Source organism: Globicephala melas, chromosome 8 (assembly GCF_963455315.2).
Source record: "Globicephala melas chromosome 8, mGloMel1.2, whole genome shotgun sequence".
Taxonomy (NCBI): domain Eukaryota; kingdom Metazoa; phylum Chordata; class Mammalia; order Artiodactyla; family Delphinidae; genus Globicephala; species Globicephala melas.
The window spans coordinates 41,852,907-41,875,351 of NC_083321.1; the positions used below are offsets into that span (position 1 = coordinate 41,852,907).

At 36.9% G+C, this 22,445-nt stretch overlaps 1 protein-coding gene across 3 annotated transcripts in view; it reads right to left on the reverse strand.

Annotated features, from left to right (window-relative positions):
• Positions 1-22,445, reverse strand: part of FAR1 (fatty acyl-CoA reductase 1) — a 73,669-nt gene that overhangs the window by 29,417 nt on the left and 21,807 nt on the right. For all 3 annotated transcript variants that reach the window (XM_030831471.3, XM_030831469.2, XM_060303481.1), the window contains 2 exons: positions 10,840-11,035; positions 668-843 (listed from right to left, as the gene is read on the reverse strand). In XM_030831471.3, coding sequence (XP_030687331.1) covers positions 668-843; positions 10,840-11,028 — 365 coding nt within the window. In that variant the 5' untranslated portion in view covers positions 11,029-11,035. The remainder of the gene's footprint in view (positions 1-667; positions 844-10,839; positions 11,036-22,445) is intronic.

Below are 22,445 nucleotides of genomic sequence, written 5' to 3' on the forward strand. Positions count from 1 at the left end.
ATCAAAAAATGCTCTGAATTAAGCACCATTATTTGAAATGTGTATTTGTTAGATTTTTAAAAACATAGTGACCATTTAAAATGTTATTTTTTTCTTGAAATAGGGCATCTTGAAGGAAGTCCAGACTGTTTTTAAAGTAAACCTATATCCAATGTACCCTGCCCTTAACACTGATACCAAAGTTTTAAAACAAAAACAGGGTATGACTTCAGTGTATAAGCCATTTCATCTTACTCTGCAAAACCTGAGCCTAACTTTTTAAAATTTTCAGATGAATATGTGTGAAGTAGACAAAGCTGCTGGGGTATATACTTCTGAAAGAATGGAGGGCAGAGGAAATAAACATTATTAGTTGTTAAGACTAATACTCCTACCCAAGGGAAACTTCTCTTTCTTCTACTCCACACTTCCCATTTCTTGCCTCCTCCCTGCCCCATATATAAATTTATGGCAACTTCTAATAAACATATACTAGCTATCCGATGTTTTTAAACTGTTAAGAAGAGAAAGAAAATTCTTTTAATACTCTGTAGGACACGGAATGCTACAATTAACAGAGAGCAAACATTTTCAAAACACTTTCAAATGACTTGACTAAAAAGTAGAATTCAAATTAGATCTTTTAACTGTGCTGCAGTTCAAATATCATATAAATACCTTTACTTACCTCAAGTTTTCATTAAACCTTACTGTAGCTGCACAGTGGAATATAATATTGGTAGACTCTATGATGATCTCTTTATCTTCTTCACTAAGAGCCAGTTTAGGTTGGGTGAGTTCACTGTTGACTGCTATAATTTTCTCCCTAAAATCTGGATTTTCATCTCTCAATCTGTCAAAAAGCTATCAAAGGGGAAAAACATTTTAGGGCAGTATTTTTCAACTTTCTAAAACCCATCATCACCACCTTTTCCTCCCCCAAGGATCACTATTTTTTAAATTTCAACTACGTGAATCCTAAGGTTGCTTAAATTGCTATCATTCTGCATGAAAAACACTCTATGGGGTCCACATTGTTATCCCCATTTTATAGATGAGGAATCTGAGACACAGAGAGGTTAAGTAACTTGCCAAAGGACATAGGGCTGGTAGCTTGCAGAGTTAAATTTTAACTGTCCATGCCTTTGTTGATTAGATTATATTATCTCTCAGAATAGACATAAGCAGCACAGACATCAGAACAATGTTTACAATGATCATCCAGAGACTTCCTGGTGGCGCAGCGGTTAAGAATCCGCCTGCCAATGCAGGGCACACGGGTTCAATCCCTGGTCCGGGAAGATCCCACATACCGCGGAGCAACTAAGCCTGTGCATCACAACCACTGAGCCTGCACTCTAGAGCCCACGAGCCACAACTACTGAGCCTGTGTGCCACAACTACTGAAGCCTGCACACCTAGAGCCCGTGCTCTGCAACAAGAGAAGCCACCGCAATGAGAAGCCCGTGCGCCGCAATGAAGAGGAGCCCCTACTCTCCACAACTAGAGAAAGCCTGCATGCAGCAACGAAGACCCAACTCAGATAAAAATAAATAAATAACATTTTTTTAAAAATAAATAAAAATAAAATGATCATTCAGATTTCTAAAATCCAAACCTTAATTTATCACTTCATTTTATTTTGCTTTTAGTCTCTTTTAGTAGATTAAAATACCAGTAATCATACTCTACCTAAAATCTTAGGAAAATTTTAAAGGGGAAAACAAAGTAAGTATGTTAAAGGAAAAAAAATTTGGTAAGCAAATGTGAATATGAAGCTGGATAAACTTGAGAAATACATATAGGATTCTAACTTGAAAATAGAAAATTCAATATTCCTTAAGTATACTCAAAGGAATAAATTTTTAGCTAGAGAATCAGATCCCAAAATGGTTACAGTATAAAGGTACATTCAATTTTGAGTCAAATTTAATTTTTTATCCCAGATTTTACAAAGGAACAATGATGTCACCTCCAGATCACTGTTCTATTACACCCTGACTCTCCACTCCATTTAAAGTCCATATTTGTAGTTTAAGCAGAGATTCTGAAATCTGGGGAAAAAGTCTATAAAACATATATGGTACTCGCTTTCACCTTCCCAGGTGACTTTTAGTAAGTAACAGTCTTCCCCTCCACCACTGCTAGCTAGTGACTTCAATATTATTGTTTTTTTATATTAATTAATAAAATATTTACTAAGCATTTCAGATGAACTAAGTACCTTCTAGACACTGAGAAAACAAGAATTATGACCTTTGCCTCAGGCTATTTAGAGTCTAATAGGAAAAATTAGACAAGTAAACAGTTAAAGTATAATGTTATAAGTAATAAAATAGGGATAATATAAGTGTTATGAGACTGTACAGGAGCAACATCTAGCCCTGCTAGTTGGGAAGGACCTGAGATTATAAAGTAGAAGAATAGTGTTTCAAGTAGAGAAAGTAGCATGTATAACCACCTAGAAGTAACAGAGCATTAATGTTTGGGAAATTTAAAAAACTCAGTAAGACTTGGCCAATGACTGGAAGAGGGATAAGGAATATAAACTCCATGTGGACAGGGACTAGGTCTATTTTGCTCAGAACAAAGGCCCTAGATAACAGAGTGCCTGGCAAGATAGTGACATGATAAACATTTGTTAAATGAATAAATTCATTAGGTGGAAAACACCGGAAGAGAAAGAAGTACAGCTATGGAGATATGAGTTCAGTTTTGTGAATGCTGAGTGTAAAGTGCCAATGAGAACACCCCAGAAGACTGGTCTAGTAGAGATAACTGGCTCTGTGGGTCCTGAGTTCAGGGAAGAAAGAGTCAGACTACTGATATAGATTTTATTAACCACCCAGGTAGCAGCAGTGATGAGCACCCAAGGTCCAGACTATATGAAGCTTTTTCCAAATCTAATTTAAAATACAACCTTTCACCTCACACAAAACAGAAGGTGCTGAGTAATTACCTAAATGGACCTAGTAAAAAGAGATCAAGGCCTAGGAAAGAATTCTGAAGAATATTTAAGGGTCTAGCAGAGAAAAAGGAGCCTGAGGAATGATCAGAAAAGTACTTTTAACACACTGAATTCAGACTTTTTCATTCTCCCAGACTGCCAATGACCTTTAATTCCCCTTCATATCAGATATCTCCACCACTACCACCAATACATGATCACGCTGCTTCACAAGTTACATCTCAAATGTGATGCTCTTCCCTTCTTTAGCTACCATCTCTTTATTCAATACCATCTTTTCCAAAGTTTTTAACCCACTGGTATCCCAATTAGTTCCTACTTTACTAAGTCCACTAATGCCCTCTTTAATGTATTTTATTCCCTTTCCAGAATTTATTTTGTGGTCAACTATTTGCACTCCTTGCCAGCAATGAGGTTTACCTTCCCAGAGACATTCCTGTAAATCAGTGGTTCTCAAGTTGGGCCAATTTTAGCCCCCAGGGAACATTTGGTGATGTCTGAAGACATTTTTCTTTGTCAAAACTGGGATGGTGAGGAGAGGGAGCTGCTGGCATTCAGTGGGTAGAGGCCAGGAATGCTGACCACCCTACAATGCATAGGACAGCTCCCCATAACAAAGAATTATCTGGCCCAAAATATGAATAGTGCTGAAGTTGAGAAATTCTGCTATAAGACAATGTCCCACTATAGTATATGCTCTATGCCTATGCTCTTTTATTCCTGTTTCAAAATCACAGAAGGCTCTACCTAAAAGTTTCTTAACAACTTTAAGTGTACATATTCACTGCTACTTGATATAAAAAGAACTCATTTTATTGATTCACCAGAAATGCTATACATAAGTGGGAATGAATGGCCCTAGGAGTAAGTGGTGGGATGTGCCGGGGGGAATTAAAAGCATAAGATAAAATGACAAAATTTTATAGAGTATTTTAGTCAAATATTTATTTAGACAAATACGTGGAGACAAGGCATTTTTATATTGAAAATAATGGCCATATGTTTAGACTAAACTATAAAAGTTCAATGAAATTTCAGGCTTTCAGTAGAAGATAACCATTTTCTTTACAAATCAGACTTACTGGTGAGGAAAAATTTTAGAAGCATTACCCTGGAGACCCCAGAGAAGATGCCCAACTCTTTCACATTTTACTTAGGTCCTCAATTCCAACCAAGACATCAGCTTCAATAATTGCTCCTATCCAATCTCTCTTAACACCTCTACACTCTCTCTTCCTTCCCTCCTCCCTCTTAAAAACTCTCTAGACTGTAGGCTCCATTAAGGCAGGGACTCTTATTTATTCCTGAATTCAACCCGTTACATCAAGTCAAGTGCCCAGCACTGAGTACACACAATAAATGTTTTCTGAAAAATAAAAAATGAATAAGAAAAAATAACCTCTCACTAGGGGGAAGGAGGGTGTTGGGAAGGGAATTACAATATACCAATTACAAGTGGTTCATGATAAAATGCCAAGATGAGTAAACAAAGGGCAGAGATGGCAGCAAAACACACATGCAGGCATTATTACTTAAAATAGGCCTTGTGGTCTGATAGCCCCCTTGATGACTCCCTTCTCACAGGTTTTCAGGGAAGCAAAGAATTCCAAAAGGATCTGGCAAAAAATCAGAAAGAGGAAAAAGAAGAGAGACTAACATACACTATCTGAGTAGTTAAGAAGTTTAGGGATAACTTCTAAATTTTGGAGAAAGGATTTTACATCCTACAGTTAAATAAAAATAAAAGCAACATGTTAAGTATCTGCTGCATGATGTCAAAGAAAAGCTACTGTGACATGACAATTAGTTCTAATCCAAAGAACTATCACAAAGGTATACGAAGTTCATTCAAAGTAAAAAATCTGGTTAGTTGCTATGTAAGGATTTGCTAATTTTTTTGTTTTTTCCAACAGGACTATAAGAATTTAGATAGACAAATGAGCATCATTCTCTTCCAAAAAAAAAAAAAATAATGCTATCATTGACATTTCTTTGGAGGGATATGCCTATAGAGTCAGAGCCCTTGCAAAACTGAGCTCACAGCTTTCTAATCACTTTGGTTTCTGACTCCAATTTTATTCTCTGAATCTTTACTGCCAAGCTTGGGTTCAAATTAATTTTGGATGTTTGCAAAAGTCAACTCTCTCCTTAAAGCATGAACATTTGCCCCTATTCAGTATATCCATTAGAATGTGCCAGTAGGCTGTCCCCACATGGTCTAAGCAACACTGTACACTCTTAATCAGCACCAGTTCGCAAAGTGTAGAAGATCCTAGGAGTCCCTGAGACTCCCACTTAGGGAGTTCACGAAGTCAAAACTATTTTCATAATAAAAGTAAAACATTATTTGCATTTTTCACTTTCATTCTCTCACAAGTATAGAGAGGAATTTTCCAAAGCTACATGTGTAATGACATCATCACTCTCGATGGCTCATGGAATGTGTGCTTGTATGTATATTCTTTTACTTTAAAAATTTCTCAATTTTAAATGGGACCTAATGAAAAAAGCTTTTGCACAGCAAAGGAAACCATAAACAAGACAAAAAGACAACCCTCAGAATGGGAGAAAATATTTGCAAATGAAGCAACTGACAAAGGATTAATTTCCAAAATTTACAAGCAGCTCATGCAACTCAATATCAAAAAAACAAAAAACCCAATCCAAAAATGGGCAGAAGACCTAAATAGACATTTCTCCAAAGAAGATACACAGATTGCCAACAAACACATGAAAGAATGTTGAACATCACTAATCATTAGAGAAATGCAAATCAAAACTACAATGAGGTATCACCTCACACCAGTCAGAATGGCCATCATCAAAAAATCTACAAACAATAAATGCTGGAGGGTGTGGAGAAAAGGGAACCTTCTTGCACTCTTGGTGGGAATGTAAATTGATACAGCCACTATGAAGAACAGTATGGAGGTTCCGTAAAAAACTAAAAATAGAACTACCATATGACCTAGCAATCCCACTACTGGGCATATACCCTGAGAAAACCATAGTTCAAAAAGGGTCATGTACCACAATGTTCACTGCAGTTCTATTTACAATAGCCAGGACATGGAAGCAACCTAAGTGTCCATCGACAGATGAATGGATAAAGAATTGGCACATATATACAATGGAATATTACTCAGCCATAAAAAGAAACAAAATTGAGTTATTTGTAGTGAGGTGGAAGGACACAGAGACTGTCATATAGAGTGAAGTAAGTCAGAAAGAGAAAAATAAATACCGTATGCTAACACATATATATGGAATCTAAAAAAAAAAAAAAGGTTCTGAAGAACCTAGGGACAGGACAGGAATAAAGACGCAGACGTAGAGAATGGACTTGAGGACACAGGGAGGGGGAAGGGTAAGCTGGGACAAAGTGAGAGAGTGGCATGGACTTACATATACTAACAAAGGTAAAATAGATAACTAGTGGGAAGCAGCCCATAGCACAGGGAGATCAGCTCGGTGCTTTGTGACCACCTAGAGGGGTGGGATAGGGAGGGTGGTAGGGAGACGCAAGAGGGAGGAGATACAGGGATATATGTATATGTATAGCTGATTCACTTTGTTATAAAGCATTAACTAACACACCATTGTAAAGCAATTATACTCCAATAAAGATGTTAAAAAAAAAGAAAAGAGGAAACTAGAAGAGGAATACAGCATAAAGCTTACTTTGATAAATCTATACACAGAAAAAGATGGGTGAAGAGCTGAACTCGGGAAGCACAGATCATACCTACAGTGTGAATACCCGACTGTTTGGAAAATTGTTCTTGTTAAATAACTCTCAGCACTCGATGAATGATCTAGCAATCCAGTATAAAATAAATCAATATTAATATTGCACTACAATTATCATAAGTACTAAATCACTATCATTGCTATTACTGCTTCTATCATGTTTTGAGTTTTTACTATGGCCCAGGCTCTGTGCAAAATGTTTTAAATAGCAGTATCTTATTTGAATCAATCATTCAACATGTATTTAACACGTAGTCTGTGTAAGGTATTGTTAAAGTCTCTAAACTTTACAAAGAGGTGTTACGGACTGAAAAAAAAAAATTCTCAATTTTAATCTCTACTACGATAAAACATCAGTAAGATATTTGAAATAAAACCTCACAAAAACAAAATCTCTTTGAAGTCCTCAATAATTTTTAAGAGTGTAAAGGGGTCCAGAGATCAAAAGTTTGAGAATCACTGCCTTAAATAAACAGAATCTTTCAACCTATTTGGATGATATGAAAAAATACAGCCATAAGGTAATAATATCAGTCTGCAATACACTGCAGTCAATATACATTATCAAATAATTTGCTCAAGAGTTTTAATTAAAAGTCACTTGGAAAAAAGCTATAAATTATATCACATTTTTTAAAAAGTCCTTACACTAGGCTACCAAATACTTTTAATTTTAAAATGATATTGAATACAGTTTAGTTGATCTTCCCAGTTCTCAGGAAAAACTGAAAATGACCTTTGTACCTACCACACTTTAAGATGGCAAATTCTTCAAGCATAGTTATTATGTAGCTAGATTTTACGGTAGTAAATACTGAAATATTAACTCACATCTTTTTTTTATTGTCTCTAAAGAATTTAGAAACAATAATGAAAATGACTAAAACTTGTCTTTTTGTGTGTGTGTGTGTGGGGGGGGTCATTCCCCTTGGCACCCAGGATCTTAGTTCCCCGACTAGGGATCGAACCCATGCCCCCTCCAGTGGAAGCAAAGAGTCTTAACCAATGGATCGCCAGGGAAGTCCCTTGTCTTTTTTTTTTAATTGAGATAACTAACACTGGTTTATAACATCATATAAGTTCCACGATTAGGACATTATATTTTGACTCCTATATACACTACTGCGTGCTCACCAACAAAAGTTTAGTTTCCATCTGTCACCATACAGTTGACCCCCTTTACCCATTTCACCCTACCCCCAACCCCTTCCTCTCTGGTAATCACTACTCTGTTCTCTGTTTTCACATTTAACCCACATCTTACTTTTAAAAATAAGTACATAGAAAGTTCATGTGATAATTCCTTAATCTAAGAGTTTAAAGTTAACACTTGCTACATTTTTCTCATGTGTAAGTATAAATATTTGTTTGAAGCCCTCTTCCTCAAGTCAAACAAGCAAAAATTTAAAAGAATAATTAACAATTTCGATTGTATTTTAAAAGGCAAAAACCTCACTTGGGTAGAGGAAAGTGTTAGTAGGAATACTCCGGCACTTAGTATTTACTTTACATGCCTTATACAGAGTCCAGTAAAGCAAGCACCACAGCTTGCTCTGACACTCTTCCAACCTGCCAAGCAGTTCTCAGAGCCTTTGCCCGTGCTGTTCTCTCTACCTTTAACACTCTTCCTCCACGTACCACATGCATTCTTCCTCACTTCATCATTCAGGTCTCTGACCAAACGTCACCTCAGAGAGAACTTTTTCTGACCATCGTATCTAAAGCAGCACCTCCATCGCTTTCAATCCCCCTTTTCTGCTTTACTTTTGAACAGCACGTGGCACTATTCAACATGTTATATAGTTGTTAACTTGTCTCCCTAACTAGAATGTAAATTCCAAATGCTGGGATTTTGTTTTCTTCATTGCCGTATCTCTAGTAACCTGAACAGCTTCTAGTATGTAGCAGGACTCACATCTTTGTGGAAGGGAGGGCAAATGGGAAGAACACAAGTGCACGAGAGTTTGGGGCAATGGGAAGGACGTTACTAGAGTATAACTACCCTTGTGAGCTGTACTGTCACTGAGTAGCCCTCAAAGAAGTAGATTTGTTTTAAAAAGTAATTCAGAGAAAAGAAGTTTTTCTAGTTGAAATAAAGATTATTTAAAGTTTTCATGTGGGGACAAACTCAATAAACAGTGGGACAAAAGTAAATATTATTTTTATTCTTTAATGCCCTATTAATAGTTTCAAACAATTTATTTTTTAAAGTAAAAACAAATATTAATTTACATCACTGTTACAACCCTGTAGGTCTAGGATTACCTCTTAATGGGGAGGAGGGGGAATACAAACAAGAAAAACGTGGATGCTTCACAAAAGAGAAGTTTATCTTTCTGAACCAAAATTATATTTGAATGGAAATCATTCTCAAACAACGTAACATCTTAGTAAAGAAAACATTCTAAATATAGTTTAACCTTTTCTTAATTTATCCTAAGTCACTGTAGTGAATATTAGTGACTGTATTTTATTTTAACTCTGTAATGTTAAGAAAATTAAAAGTTATATTTAAACCCTCCCACACTTCTGTACAGGTCTTATTGTGTACCTTCTCTTTTTCTCTTAATTATTTTTCTGTTATCATACTTTATCACTCCTAGGAGATAAGCTTCCCACTACTGCCCTAACCCATAAACTGACTCTTATTCCTTCTGATGTTAACCTCTGTTATTCGCTGCCCTTCATGCACTTCTCTCTTGCTTTTGTCATCTTCTCTTTTAATTTTTGTAAACTTGGGCACCAAGCTTTTTGCCATTGGCTTAGGGAAATTAAGCTATTTTTACTCAGTGTGTACCAGCTACAACATACAACTAGTAAGGTATCCAACTCTCAAGATTACTTTTTCCATTTTATCACAAAGTGTTCCATCATCTTTGCCTTACTTTCTTATCTATTGGGGAAGTAATGCTATAAAGTAGAAAGGGATTTGTTATCAAGTCATCTGCGTTATATCCGACATCTATTAGCTACACAACTTCAGATAAAATAACCACCTCTGAGACTCATTGTCCATATTTGTAAAATGCGATATATCAACATCTGTCCCTGCCAGAGCATGAGCTCTGGTTTCAATCGTTCACAGACATTGGCTCTAACACTAACTATATGACCTTGTAGAATGGGAATAAGACCAGTACTTACCTTGAAGAGTTCCCGTGATAATTAAATACATATGAGGTGCTTTGCACACAGTGCCTGGCACAACTTAAGCACTCAATAAATGTCAGCCACTATTAACTATGGATTTCTACTGAAAGATCAAAACAGGCTGGAATACAAATCATGTCTAATAAATTATTTATTAACTCTAGAGAACTGTTAATCTATAATTAATCAACATATCTTTTGATACTTTTCAGCAATTCTTTCACTGCTCAGAGTAACTCAGAGGTTTCTAGTTTTGGTCTTTTTTGTTTTTTTATACATAAGTCACAGCTGCCCTAGAAGGTTAAAAGGTACCAGATACCCACCTAATAACTAAAAAATTACATAGCTACTATACCAAACTTACTAACAATGAATGTCAGATAAATTCTAAAGCCTATAACTGTGAAATAATTTTACTCCAGCTCATTTCCATTTTTTCTTAGCCATATTTTACTAAAGGTTCAAATGTATGACATACTCTTGTATTCTATATAACCCCTCTGTCACCATGTTCTTATTTGTCAAATGGGAATATGTGACTTTGCTACTTCCTAATACTTTTGTGAGGAGCAATTAGTGCTTACAAATTTTTAACTGTTATCAAAGCACTGTCTCACAGCATAGTAGGAGTTAGAAACTAACTCATTATTATCATTCTGAAACTATTTAAACATCTAGTAATTACAAATAACCTGCCTCAAATATTCTAAAAACACATTAAACCTTTACCATAAAGGTAATTTAGAACTTGTTATATAATTTTGTTCATCATAGAAGAAAGCTTTTTTCAAAAAAAAAAAAAAAAGAAGAAAGCTTTTTTCTCCTCCTGATCACAAGTCATATTCAGTTTACTGCCATTCTTATAGGGGTTTTTTTTTACCAATTTTTTTCAGGATACTTAAGAAATATACTAAGCTGTTGATGATTACAATAATTACATGCACAAACACACACTTTTTTCTCTCTTCCAAATGATCATTTTCCATACTTACCTTGCCACTAATGACTTCTTCTACTCGTTCCTGGGGTGTCTGTCCAGCTTTCTGCCTCACCAAAACATACACTGAATTCACCTTAGGACAAGACCTCAGCAACTTTTCCAGAAGTACCTTCCCTAGGAAACCAGTAGCTCCAGTGAGGAGGACATTCTTGCCTTCATAGTATTCTGGGATTGAAACCATTCTGATCCTATGGAAAATATGACAAATAAGCATCAACTTCAAAGATTTATGTTCATTGTTACATACTGAAAATCTCTTGGTATTCAAATAAGTATTTTCAAGGACAGGCAAAAATCAAAGTTCAACGTTAACACAAAAGGGGACATTAACGTTTGGCTCATTGTAGTAAGGTGGAAAGTACAGTGAACTGCAACACTGGCTTCTAATCCCTGTTTTTACCTGGACCACCTCAGACAAGTCACTCACCTTCTCTGGGCCTGGGTTTCTTTAGTACAGTTTGTACCAAGTGACCTCTAAAAATTCCTTCAGCAATAAGAATCCAAATCTTCACTTAAACCTCAGTTAAACCCCAAACATGAATAAGTGGTGTTTCTCTGTCTCCAAAAGTATTTATAACACCAAATAGAGGTCAGCAGCAAGACTCAATTGCCTAGCTTGTATAACATGGTGAGGTGTCATATTCACCTATCATCACCAGTTGAAACAAGAGGTAACACCAAGTCCTTTCTTTTATATGTCTGTAGTGACAATATATTCAAAAGGTACTTAAACCTCCCTTTTAGTAAGAAATATAGTAAGGAATATATAGACTGACTTATCCTCCCTACCCAAATTCCACTGAAACAGCAGAAAAGAGAGTATACTAACAGAATGAACACACAAAAGAACCATGATGAGTGGAAAAAACAAGATGCAGAAGGACTCATGCAGTATGTCACTATTCAAGGCTCAAACACATTCAAAATGATGCTACTTACTGTTTAGAAATGCATATACATGATAATATTAATAAATGCATTAGAGAGAGTATAATACAATCAGAAAAGAGAATAAGAAGCTTCAATTGTATTTATGTTTTGTTTAAGCTAAGGAGTAGATACCTGTATTTTATATCTAAATTTTTCACAATTATAAAAAATTAAATTTATAACAATCTGAAAACCCATTAACAAGCAAAAAGAAAAGAAGGAAGGAAGGTAGGAAGGAAGGCAAGAAAAAAGAATTTCCACACGAAACAGATGAGACTAAACTGATAGAGAAGCCATAGCATAAGAAATAACAACCTAAGCAAAACAAACATAGGAAAGCACCATAAGGAGGCAAGAGCTGTCCCAACCCCCTAAATAGAAAACACCAAGTTCAGGATCAAGAAGCCGAATAAAAGCTTAGGGAAATTAAGGTACCTAAAGGTTGCTCACAGAACAGCAAAGCCACTCCTGACAGTCTTACTTCCTGTATAAACTTTGGCTCCCAGGCTTAGTATCCAGATCTGCTGAGAACATCCAGCATGGCTGCTAAAGGACAAAAGAGAAGTAGGGCTAAGTTTGAGGTTGCTCTGTACATCCACAAATGGAGGTGGGGCACTGGGAGAAAGGAAACAAAAACAACCAAAAGAAGAAAAGTCTTCAGAGCACTTGTGCCCCAGAAATAAATTTTAGGTCCTTAGATTATCTGGCTGCTGCTGACCCTTAAAACAAACTCATACAGAGCTCTCAGTAATTCCACTTGGAGAAAAGATCTCTTGGAAAATCAGGCTTCGGAAAACTGAGAGGAAGGCAGTATCAGCTACCAAAACCAATCATACTAGTCCTTCATAAATATGGATAACTAAGGATCATCAGATATTTAAGAAATATCCACAAAATTAAGAAGGACCAAAATGAAAAGCAACAGAATCAACCACGAAAACTAAGGTAATGAAAAATTTACAGGAAATTTAAATTCTAATAAATACCCTCCAAGTCATTCACAAGAATATTGCATCCATCGAGTAAACTACTACGAAAAAGGAACAGAGAATAAGAAACCATTGGAGACGGAGCTCTGCCCACCACAGCAACAGCCAGCTCTACCCACCACCAGTCCCTCCTATCAGGAAACTTGCACAAGCCTCTTAGATAGCCTCATCCACCAGAAGGCAGACAGCAGAAGCAAGAAGAACTACAATCCTGCAGCCTGTGGAACAAAAACCATATTCACAGAAAGATAGACAAGATGGAAAGGCAGAGTGCTATGCACCAGATGAAGGAACAAGATAAAACCCCAGAAAAGCAACTAAATGAAGTGGAGATAGGCAACCTTCCAGAAAAAGAAATCAGAATAATGATAGTGGAGATGATCCAGGACCTCGCAAAAAGAATGGAGGCAAAGATCAAGAAGATGCAAGAAATGTTTAACAAAGACCTAGAAGAATTAAAGAACGAACAGAGATGAACAACACAATAACTGAAATGGAAAATACACTAGAAGGAATCAATAGCAGAATAACTGAGGCAGAAGAACGGATGAGCGACCTGGAAGGCAGAATGGTGGAATTCACTGCTGCGGAACAGAATAAAGAAAAAAGAATGAAAAGAAATGAAGACAGCCTGAGAGACCTCTGGGACATTAAACACAACAACGTTCGCATTATAGGAGTCCCAGAAGGAGAAGAGAGAGAGAAATGACCTGAGAAAATATCTGAAAAGATTATAGGCGAAAACTTCCCTAACATGGGAAGGGAAATAGCCACCAACGTCCAGGAAGCACAGATAGTCCCATACAGGATAAACCCAAGGAGAAACACACTGAGACACAGTAATCAAACTGGCAAAAATTAAAGACAAAAAAAAATTATTGAAAGCAGCAAGGAAAAAACGACAAACAACATACAAGGCAACTCCCATAAGGTTAACAGCTGATCTCTCAGCAGAAACTCTACAAGCCAGAAGGGAATGGCATGGCATATTTAAAGTGACGAAAGGGAAGAACCTACAACCAAGATTACTCTACACGGCAAGGATTTCATTCAGATTCGAAGGAGAAATCAAAAGCTTTACAGACAAGCAAAAGCTAAGAGAATTCAGCACCACCAAACCAGCTCTACAACAAATGCTAAAGGAACTTCTCTAAGTGGGAAACACAAGAGAAGAAAAGTACCAACCAAAACAAACCCAAAACAATTAAGAAAATGGTAATAGGAACGTACATATTGATAATTACCTTAAACGTGAATGGATTAAATGCTCCAACCAAAAGACACAGGCTTGCTGAATGGATACAAAAACAAGACCCATATATATGCTGTCTACAAGAGACCAACTTCAAACCTAGGAACACATACAGACTGAAAGTGAGGGGATGGAAAAAGATATTCCATGCAAATAGAAATCAAAAGAAAGCTGGAGTGGCAAAACTATATCAGACAAAATAGACTTTAAAATAAAGAATGTTACAAGACCCAAGGAAGGACACTACATAAGGATCAAGGGATCAATCCAAGAACAAAACATAACAATTATAAATATATATGCACCCAACATAGGAGCACCTCAATACATAAGGCAACTGCTAACAGCTATAAAAGAATACATCGGGGCTTTCCTGGTGGTGCAGTGGTTGAGAGTCTGCCTGGTGATGCAGGGGACACGAGTTTGTGCCCCAGTCCGGGAAGATCCCACATGCCGTGGAGTGGCTGGGCCCGTGAGCCATGGTCTCTGAGCCTGCGCGTCTGGAGCCTGTGCTCCGCAACGGGAGAGGCCACAACAGTGAGAGGCCCACATACCGCCAAAACAAAACAAAACAATAAATCAACAATAACACAGTAATACTGGGGGACTTTAACACCTCACTTACATCAATGGACAGATCATCCAAACAGAAAATTAATAAGGAACACAAGCTTTAAATGACACAATAGACCAGACAGAATTAATTGATATCTATAGGACATTCCATCCAAAAACAGCAGATTACACTTTCTTCTCAAGTGCGCACGGAACGTTCTCCAGGATAGATCATGTCTTGGGTCACAAATCAAGACTCAGTAAATTTAAGAAAATTCAAATCATATCAAGCATCTTTTCTGACCACAACGCTATGGGATTAGAAAGCAATTACAGGGAAAAAAACGTAAAACACACAAACACATGGATTGTTCATATTTTGACAAAACAGTATGTTACAAAATAACCAAGAGATCACTAAAGAAATCAAAGAGGAAATCAAAAAATACCTAGAGACAAAAGACAATGAAAACACAATGATCCAAAACCTATGGGATGCAGCAGAAGCAGTTCTAAGAGGGACGTTTATAGCAATACAAGCCTACCTCAAGAAACAAGAAAAATCTCAAATAAACAATCTAACCTTATGCCTAAAGGAACTAGAGAAAGAAGAACAAACAAAACCCAAAGTTAGCAGAAGGAAAGAAATTATAAAGATCAGAGAAGAAATAAATGAAATAGAAACAAAGAAGACAATAGCAAAGATCAACAAAACTAAAAGCTGGTTCTTTGAGAAGATAAACAAAATTGATAAACCATTAGCCAGACTCATCAAGAAAAAGAAGGAGAGCACTCAAATCAATAAAATTAGAAATGAAAAAGGAGAAGTTACAACAGACACCGCAGAAGTACAAAGCATCCTAAGACACTACTACCAACAACTCTATGCCAATAAAATGGACAACCTGGAAGAAATGGACAAATCCTTAGAAAGCTATAACCTTCCAAGACTGAACCGGGAAGAAATAGAAAATATGAACAGACCAATCACAAGCACTGAAATTGAAACTGTGATTAAAAATCTTCCAACAAACAAAAGTCCAGGACCAGATGGCTTCACAGGTGAATTCTACCAAACATTTAGAGAAGAGCTACCACCCATCCTTCTCAAACTCTTCCAAAAAATTGCAGAGGAAGAAACATGCCCAAACTCATTCTATGAGGCCACCATCACCCTGATACCAAAACCAGACAAAGATACTACAAAAAAAGAAAATTACACACCAATATCACTGATGAATACAGATGCAAAAATCCTCAACAAAATACTAGCAAACAGAATGCAACAACACATTAAAAGGATCATACACCATGATCAGGTGGGATTTATCCCAGGGATGCAAGGATTCTTCAATATACGCAAATCAATCAATGTGATAAACCATATGAACAAATTGAAGAATAAAAACCATATGATCAACTCAATAGATGCAAAAAAGCTTTTGACAAAATTCAACACATATTTATGATAAAAACTCTCCAGAAAGTAGGCACAGAGGGAACCTACCTCAACATAAACAGGCCATATACGACAAACCCACAGCAAACATCATTCTCAATGGTGCAAAACTGAAAGCATTTCCTCTAAGATCAGGAACAAGACAAGGATGTCCACTCTCACCACTATTATTCAACATAGTCTTGGAAGTCCTAGCCACGGCAATCAGAGAAGAAAAAGAAATAAAAGGAATACAAATTGGAAAAGAAGAAGTAAAACTGTCACTGTTTGCAGATGACATGATACTATACATACAGAATCCTAAAGATGCCACCAAAAAACTGCTAGAGCTAATCAGTGAATCTGGTCAAGCTGCAGGATACAAAATTAATGCACAGAAATCTCTTGCATTCCTATACGCTAATGATGAAAAATCTGAAAGAGAAATTAAGGAAACACTCCCATTTACCACTGCAACAAAAATAATAAAATACCTAGGAATAAACCTACCCAGGGAGACAGAAGACCTGTATGCAGAAAACAATATGACACTGATGAACGAAATTAATGATACAAACAGATGGAGAGATGTTTAACATGTTCTTGGACTGGAAGAATCAATATTGTGAAAATGACTATACTACCCAAAGCAATCTACAGATTCAGTGCAATCCCTATCAAATTACCAATGACATTTTTTACATAACTGGAACAACAAATCTTAAAATTTGTATGGAGACACAAAAGACCCCGAATAGCCAAAGCAATCTTGAGGGAGAAAAACGGAGCTGGAGGAATCAGACTCCCTGACTTCAGACTATACTACAAAGCTACAGTAATCAATATGATGGTACTGGCACAAAAGGAGAAATATAGATCAATAGAACAGGACAGAAAGCCCAGAGATAAACCCACACACCTATGGTCAACAATCTATGACAAAGGAGGCAAGGATATACAATGGAGAAAAGACAGTCTCTTCAATAAGTGATGCTGGGAAAACTGGACAGCTACATGTAAAAGACTGAAATTAGAACACTCCCTAACACCATACACAAAAATAATCTCAAAATGGATTAGAGACCTAAATGTAAGGCCAGACACTATAAAAACTCTTAGAGGAAAACATAGGACGAACACTCTTTGACATAAATCACAGCAAGACGTTTTTTGATCCACCTCTTAAGAGTAATGGAAATAAAAGCAAAAATAAACAAACGGGACCTAATGAAACCTAAAAGCTTTTGCAAAGCAAGGGAAACTACAAACAAGATGAAAAGACAACCCTCAGAATGGGAGAAAATATTTGCAAATGAATCAACGGACAAAGGGTTAATCTCCAAAATATATAAACAGCTCGCGCAGCTCAATATTAAAACAACAAACAACCCAATCCAAAAATGGGCAGAAAACCTAAATAGACATTTCTTCAAAGACATACAGATGGCCAAGAAGAACATGAAAAGCGGCTCTACGTCACTAATTATTAGAGAAATGCAAATCAAAAGTACAATGAGGTATCACCTCACACCAGTTAGAAGGGGCATCATCAGAAAATCTACAAACAACAAATGCTGGAGAGGGTGTGGAGAAAAGGGAACCCTCTTGCACTGTTGGTGGGAATGTAAATTGATACCGCCACTATGGAGAACTGTATGGAGGTTCCTTAAAAAACTAAAAATAGAATTACCATATGACCCAGCAATACCACTATTGGGCATATACTCAGAGAAAACCATAATTCAAAAAGACACATGCACATCAATGTTCATTGCAGCACTATTTACTACAGCCGGGTCATGGAAGCAACCTAAATGCCCATTGACAGACAAATGGATAAAGAAGATGTGGTACATACATACAGTGGAATATTACTCAGCCATAAAAAGGAAAGAAATTGGGTCACCTTAGAGACATGGATGAATCTAGAGACTGTCATGCAGAGTGAAGTAAGTCAGGAAAAGAAAAATATCGTATATTAACACATATATGTGGAACCTATAAAAATGGTACAGATGAACCAGTTTGCAGGGCAGAAATTGAGACACAGATGTAGAGAACAAACATATGGACAGCAAGGGGGGAAAGTGGCGGGGGGGGTGAGGGGGGGTGATGAATTGGGAGATTGGGATTGACATATATACACTAATATGTATAAAATGGATAACTAATAAGAACCTGCTGTATAAAAAAAAATAAAATTTAAAAAAAGAAAGCATTGGAAATCAGAAATGCAAATGTACGCAGAAAATTCAGACAATACGTAAGTAAATTATTAGAATTACCAAGTGAATTTGAGAACTAGATACAAGGTTTATACAGAAAAAAAAACAAATGTATTTCTATACACCACCAACACACAAGAAATAAAGTTAAAAATAACTATACCACTTATAATACCATCCAAAACACCAAAAAATTATGGAAAATATCAAGTATCGACTGATGAGGATGCAGAGAAACTGGAACTCATGCACACTGCTGATGGGAATGACAAATGATTCAGCTGCTGTGGGAAAGTTTGGCAGTTCCTCAAAAAGTTAAACAAAAAATTATCATATGACCCTGCAATTCTGCTCCTAGGTATACACCCCAAAGATCTGCAGATAGGTACTCAAAAAGTACACATACACACTTGCTTATAGCAGCAGTGTTTACAACAGCCAAATAGTACAAACAGCCCAAAAGTCCATCAACAAATGAATGGATCAACAAATCATGTATATATAGTGGAATATTATTCAGTCATAATAAGGAATGAAGTACTGACACGTACTACAATGGGGGATGAACCTCAAAAACATACTAAGTTTAAAAAATCAGATATAGAAGATCACATACTATAGGATTTCACTTTTATGAAATATCCAGAATAGATAAATCCATAGAGACAATGCAGACTAGTGGTTGGCAGGAGCTGAAGAGTGGAGAGAGTGGGCAGTGGAGGAAAACTGCTTCAGGAGCTTTACTGTGGAGTGAAGGAATTCTGGAACTAGACAGAGGTGGCAGCTGCATAACATTGTGCATGTAGCAAATGTCATTGAATTTTTCCCTTTAAAATGATTAATTTTATATTATGTGAATTTCACCTCAACGAATTTTTTTGGGGGGCTGAGTTGGGTCTTTGTTGTGGTGCACGGGCTTCTCATTACGGTGGCTTCTCTTGTTGCAGAGCACAGGCTCTAGGCACATGGGTTTCAGTAGCTGTGGCTCACGGTTCTAGAGCACAGGCTCAGTAGTTGTGGCGCACAGGCTTAACTGCTCCATGGCATGTGGCATCTTCCCGGGCCAGGGCTCGAACCCGTGTCCCCTGCATTGGCAGGCGGATTCTTAACCACTGCACCACCAGGGAAGCCCCTGAATTATTTTTTTTTGAGAACACCAAAAATTAGAAATAAATGTAAAAGATACTAATGGAAAACTACAAAACATTGAGAGAAATCAAACAATAAATAAATAAATGGAGATGTACTACATTCCTTAGATTCAATACAATCCCAATCAAAATTTAAGCTGTTTTTATTTACGTATGGAAACTAAGACTCTAAAATGTTACAGAAATACAAAGGGCCAAGAGTAGCCAAGACAAGCATTAAGAACAACAAAGCTGGAGAACTTATATTACTATGTAACAAGATGTATTATAAAGCTACAGAAATGTGGTATTGGGACAAGAAGAGAAGAGTACAATCAATGGATGTCCATATAGCAAAAAATGAATCTTGACTTCTATACCACACCACACACAAAAATGAATTCCAGACAGACTATACACCCAAATGTGAAAGGTAAAATAGTTATGATTCTAGAAGATGACACAGAACATCTCCATGATCATGGGGTAGGCAAATATTTATTAAATAGGACACAAGAAGTGCTAACCAAAAAGGAAAAATATTGATAAACTGGAAGACACTAAAACTGAGTTCATCCCACAACACTATTAACAGAGAGAAAAGGCAAAACAGGTAAAAGATATTTGCAGTAGTATGTATAAATGACAACTGATTACTACCCAGAATATATGAAGAACTACAAATGAATAAGGAGAAGTGAAAAAAACAATAGAAAATGGGAAAGCCTTGAACAGAAAAGGAAGCATAAGGGAGAGTATCCAAATGGCCAATTAGCACATAAAAAAGGGCTGAGGACTTCCCTGGTGGCATAGTGGTTAAGAATCCACCTGCCAATGCAGGGGACATGGGTTCGATCCCTGGTCCGGGAAGATCCCACATGCCACGGAGCAACTATGCCTGTGTGCCACAACTACTGAGCCCACGCACCGAGTGCCCATGCTCCACAACGAGAGAAGCCACTGCAATGAGAAGTCCGCGCATGCAATGAAGAGTAGCCCCCGCTCCCCACAACTGGAGAAAGCCTGCGCACAGCAACAAAGACCCAATACAACCAAAAATAAATAAATAAAAATAAAATATAGTTTTAAAAAGGGCTGAACTTCATTAGTTATCAAACCTCAATGTGATCCTGGTACACTGTCCCCAGAATGGCTAAAATGAAAAAGACAGACAATACATAGTATTGGTAAAGTTTCAGAGAGAGAAAAATGGAACTCTCATCTACTGCTGGAGAAAGTACAGATAGTTATAACACTTAGTAAAAGTTGTACAACCTAATAAAGCTAAACAATCACATATCATATGATGTAGCAGCTCCATTCCTGATTATATACCCAACAGAAATGAGTACATTTGTTCACCAAAAGACTCATAAACAATGTTTACATGTTTGTAGCAGCACTATTCCTACTGACCCAAAATTTTAAAAACCCAATGTCTGGTCAATAGTATATTACATAAATTATAGTATATTCATACAATGGAATATTAAAAAACAATGAGAATGAAGGAATTATCCTACACACCACATGGATGGGGCTCACAAAGAGAACACTGAGCCAAAGAGGCCAGACACAAAAGGTGTATACTGTATGATATCATGCATATAAAGTTCAAAAACAGGCAAAAATCATCTACGGTTAAAAGTCAGAACAATGGTTATATTCCAGGGGAGGAAGAGGTAGTGACCAAAAAGGGTGTGAGGGAGGCTTCTGGGATACTGGTTATGTTCTATTTCTTGATCCGGGTGGCTCATTTTTAAAACTCGTCAAGTTGTACACAGGATTTATGGACTTTCTGAAGGTATGTTATACGTCAATAAAAAGTTTACTGTAGGGCTTCCCTGGTGGCGCAGTGGTTGAGAGTCCGCCTGCCGCTGCAGGGGACATGGGATCGTGCCCGGGTCTGGGAAGATCCCACATGCCGCGGAGCGGCTGGGCCCGTGAGCCATGGCCGCTGAGCCTGCGCGTCCGGAGCCTGTGCTCCGCAACGGGAGAGGCCACAACAGTGAGAGGCCCGCGTACCGCAAAAAAAAAAAAAAAAAGTTCACTGTAAAAAATAAAAGTAAATATAGGGTTACCATATATGTCCTGGTTTTCCTGGAATAAGCCTGGTTTTACACATTATTCCAGCTTAACTTTGATTAGAGCCCCCTCTTCTCAAAAGTGTTCCAGTTTTCACAGTATGGTTACTCTACTTATAATCTGCTTCAGGTCTAATAAGACTATTTCAAGACTTCGTTGACCCCCAAACCTAATTAAAACTATAGAGCATTAAAATGTTGTCATAGGGGAGAAATGAAGAATAATTCTGCATCAATACACCTAACAAATCTGGTAAGTATTAATGACAATTACATACTAAATATATATTAAACACAGTGTCCTAGACACATGACCTAGAACAAGTTATTTAATTCTCTGAGCTTCATATGTAAAAATCTATTCAAGAAATATTTATTAAGCACCTACCAGATACCAGGAACCAGAAAGTTTTCCATAGGTGTACACATGCATTTAAGACAGAAAAAGATACTAAGCAGTTTGCCCTTTAATAATTGAAGATTTATAGCCTGAATATGTGATTGGCTCAACCCTAAAAGGATTGGCTCAACCCTTCCTCACCTACCAGGACACCCTCCCTATAAAAATCTGTTAAAACCAAACAACAGAAAATTTTTACCGAATTTAATACTCTCTCCTTAACAGTATAAAGATTATTTGCTAAGAGAGTTGTAGAATGAAACTACTTCTTACCAGTTTCAGGTAACTAGCTTAAAGCTAATTGCATGTGATTTTATCCTTAAGGTTCTCTTCATGGAAGAAAGAACAGATTCCCACAGCTCCCCAACTTTATCACAACACAACCAAAAACTTTACAAGCACCAAGTATTTTTAAACTCTGTCTCCAGGTATTCTTGATTCCCCCACCCACCAATATACTTTACCCTATTAACTTACTGGCAAAGTAAGTGCATATGAGCACTCCTTTTAAGGAAAGTCTAGACTTATCACATCTTCCACATAGTCCTGCTAGTATGGCCAAAAGCTACAGGAAAAGCAGAAGCCAGGAAAGAAA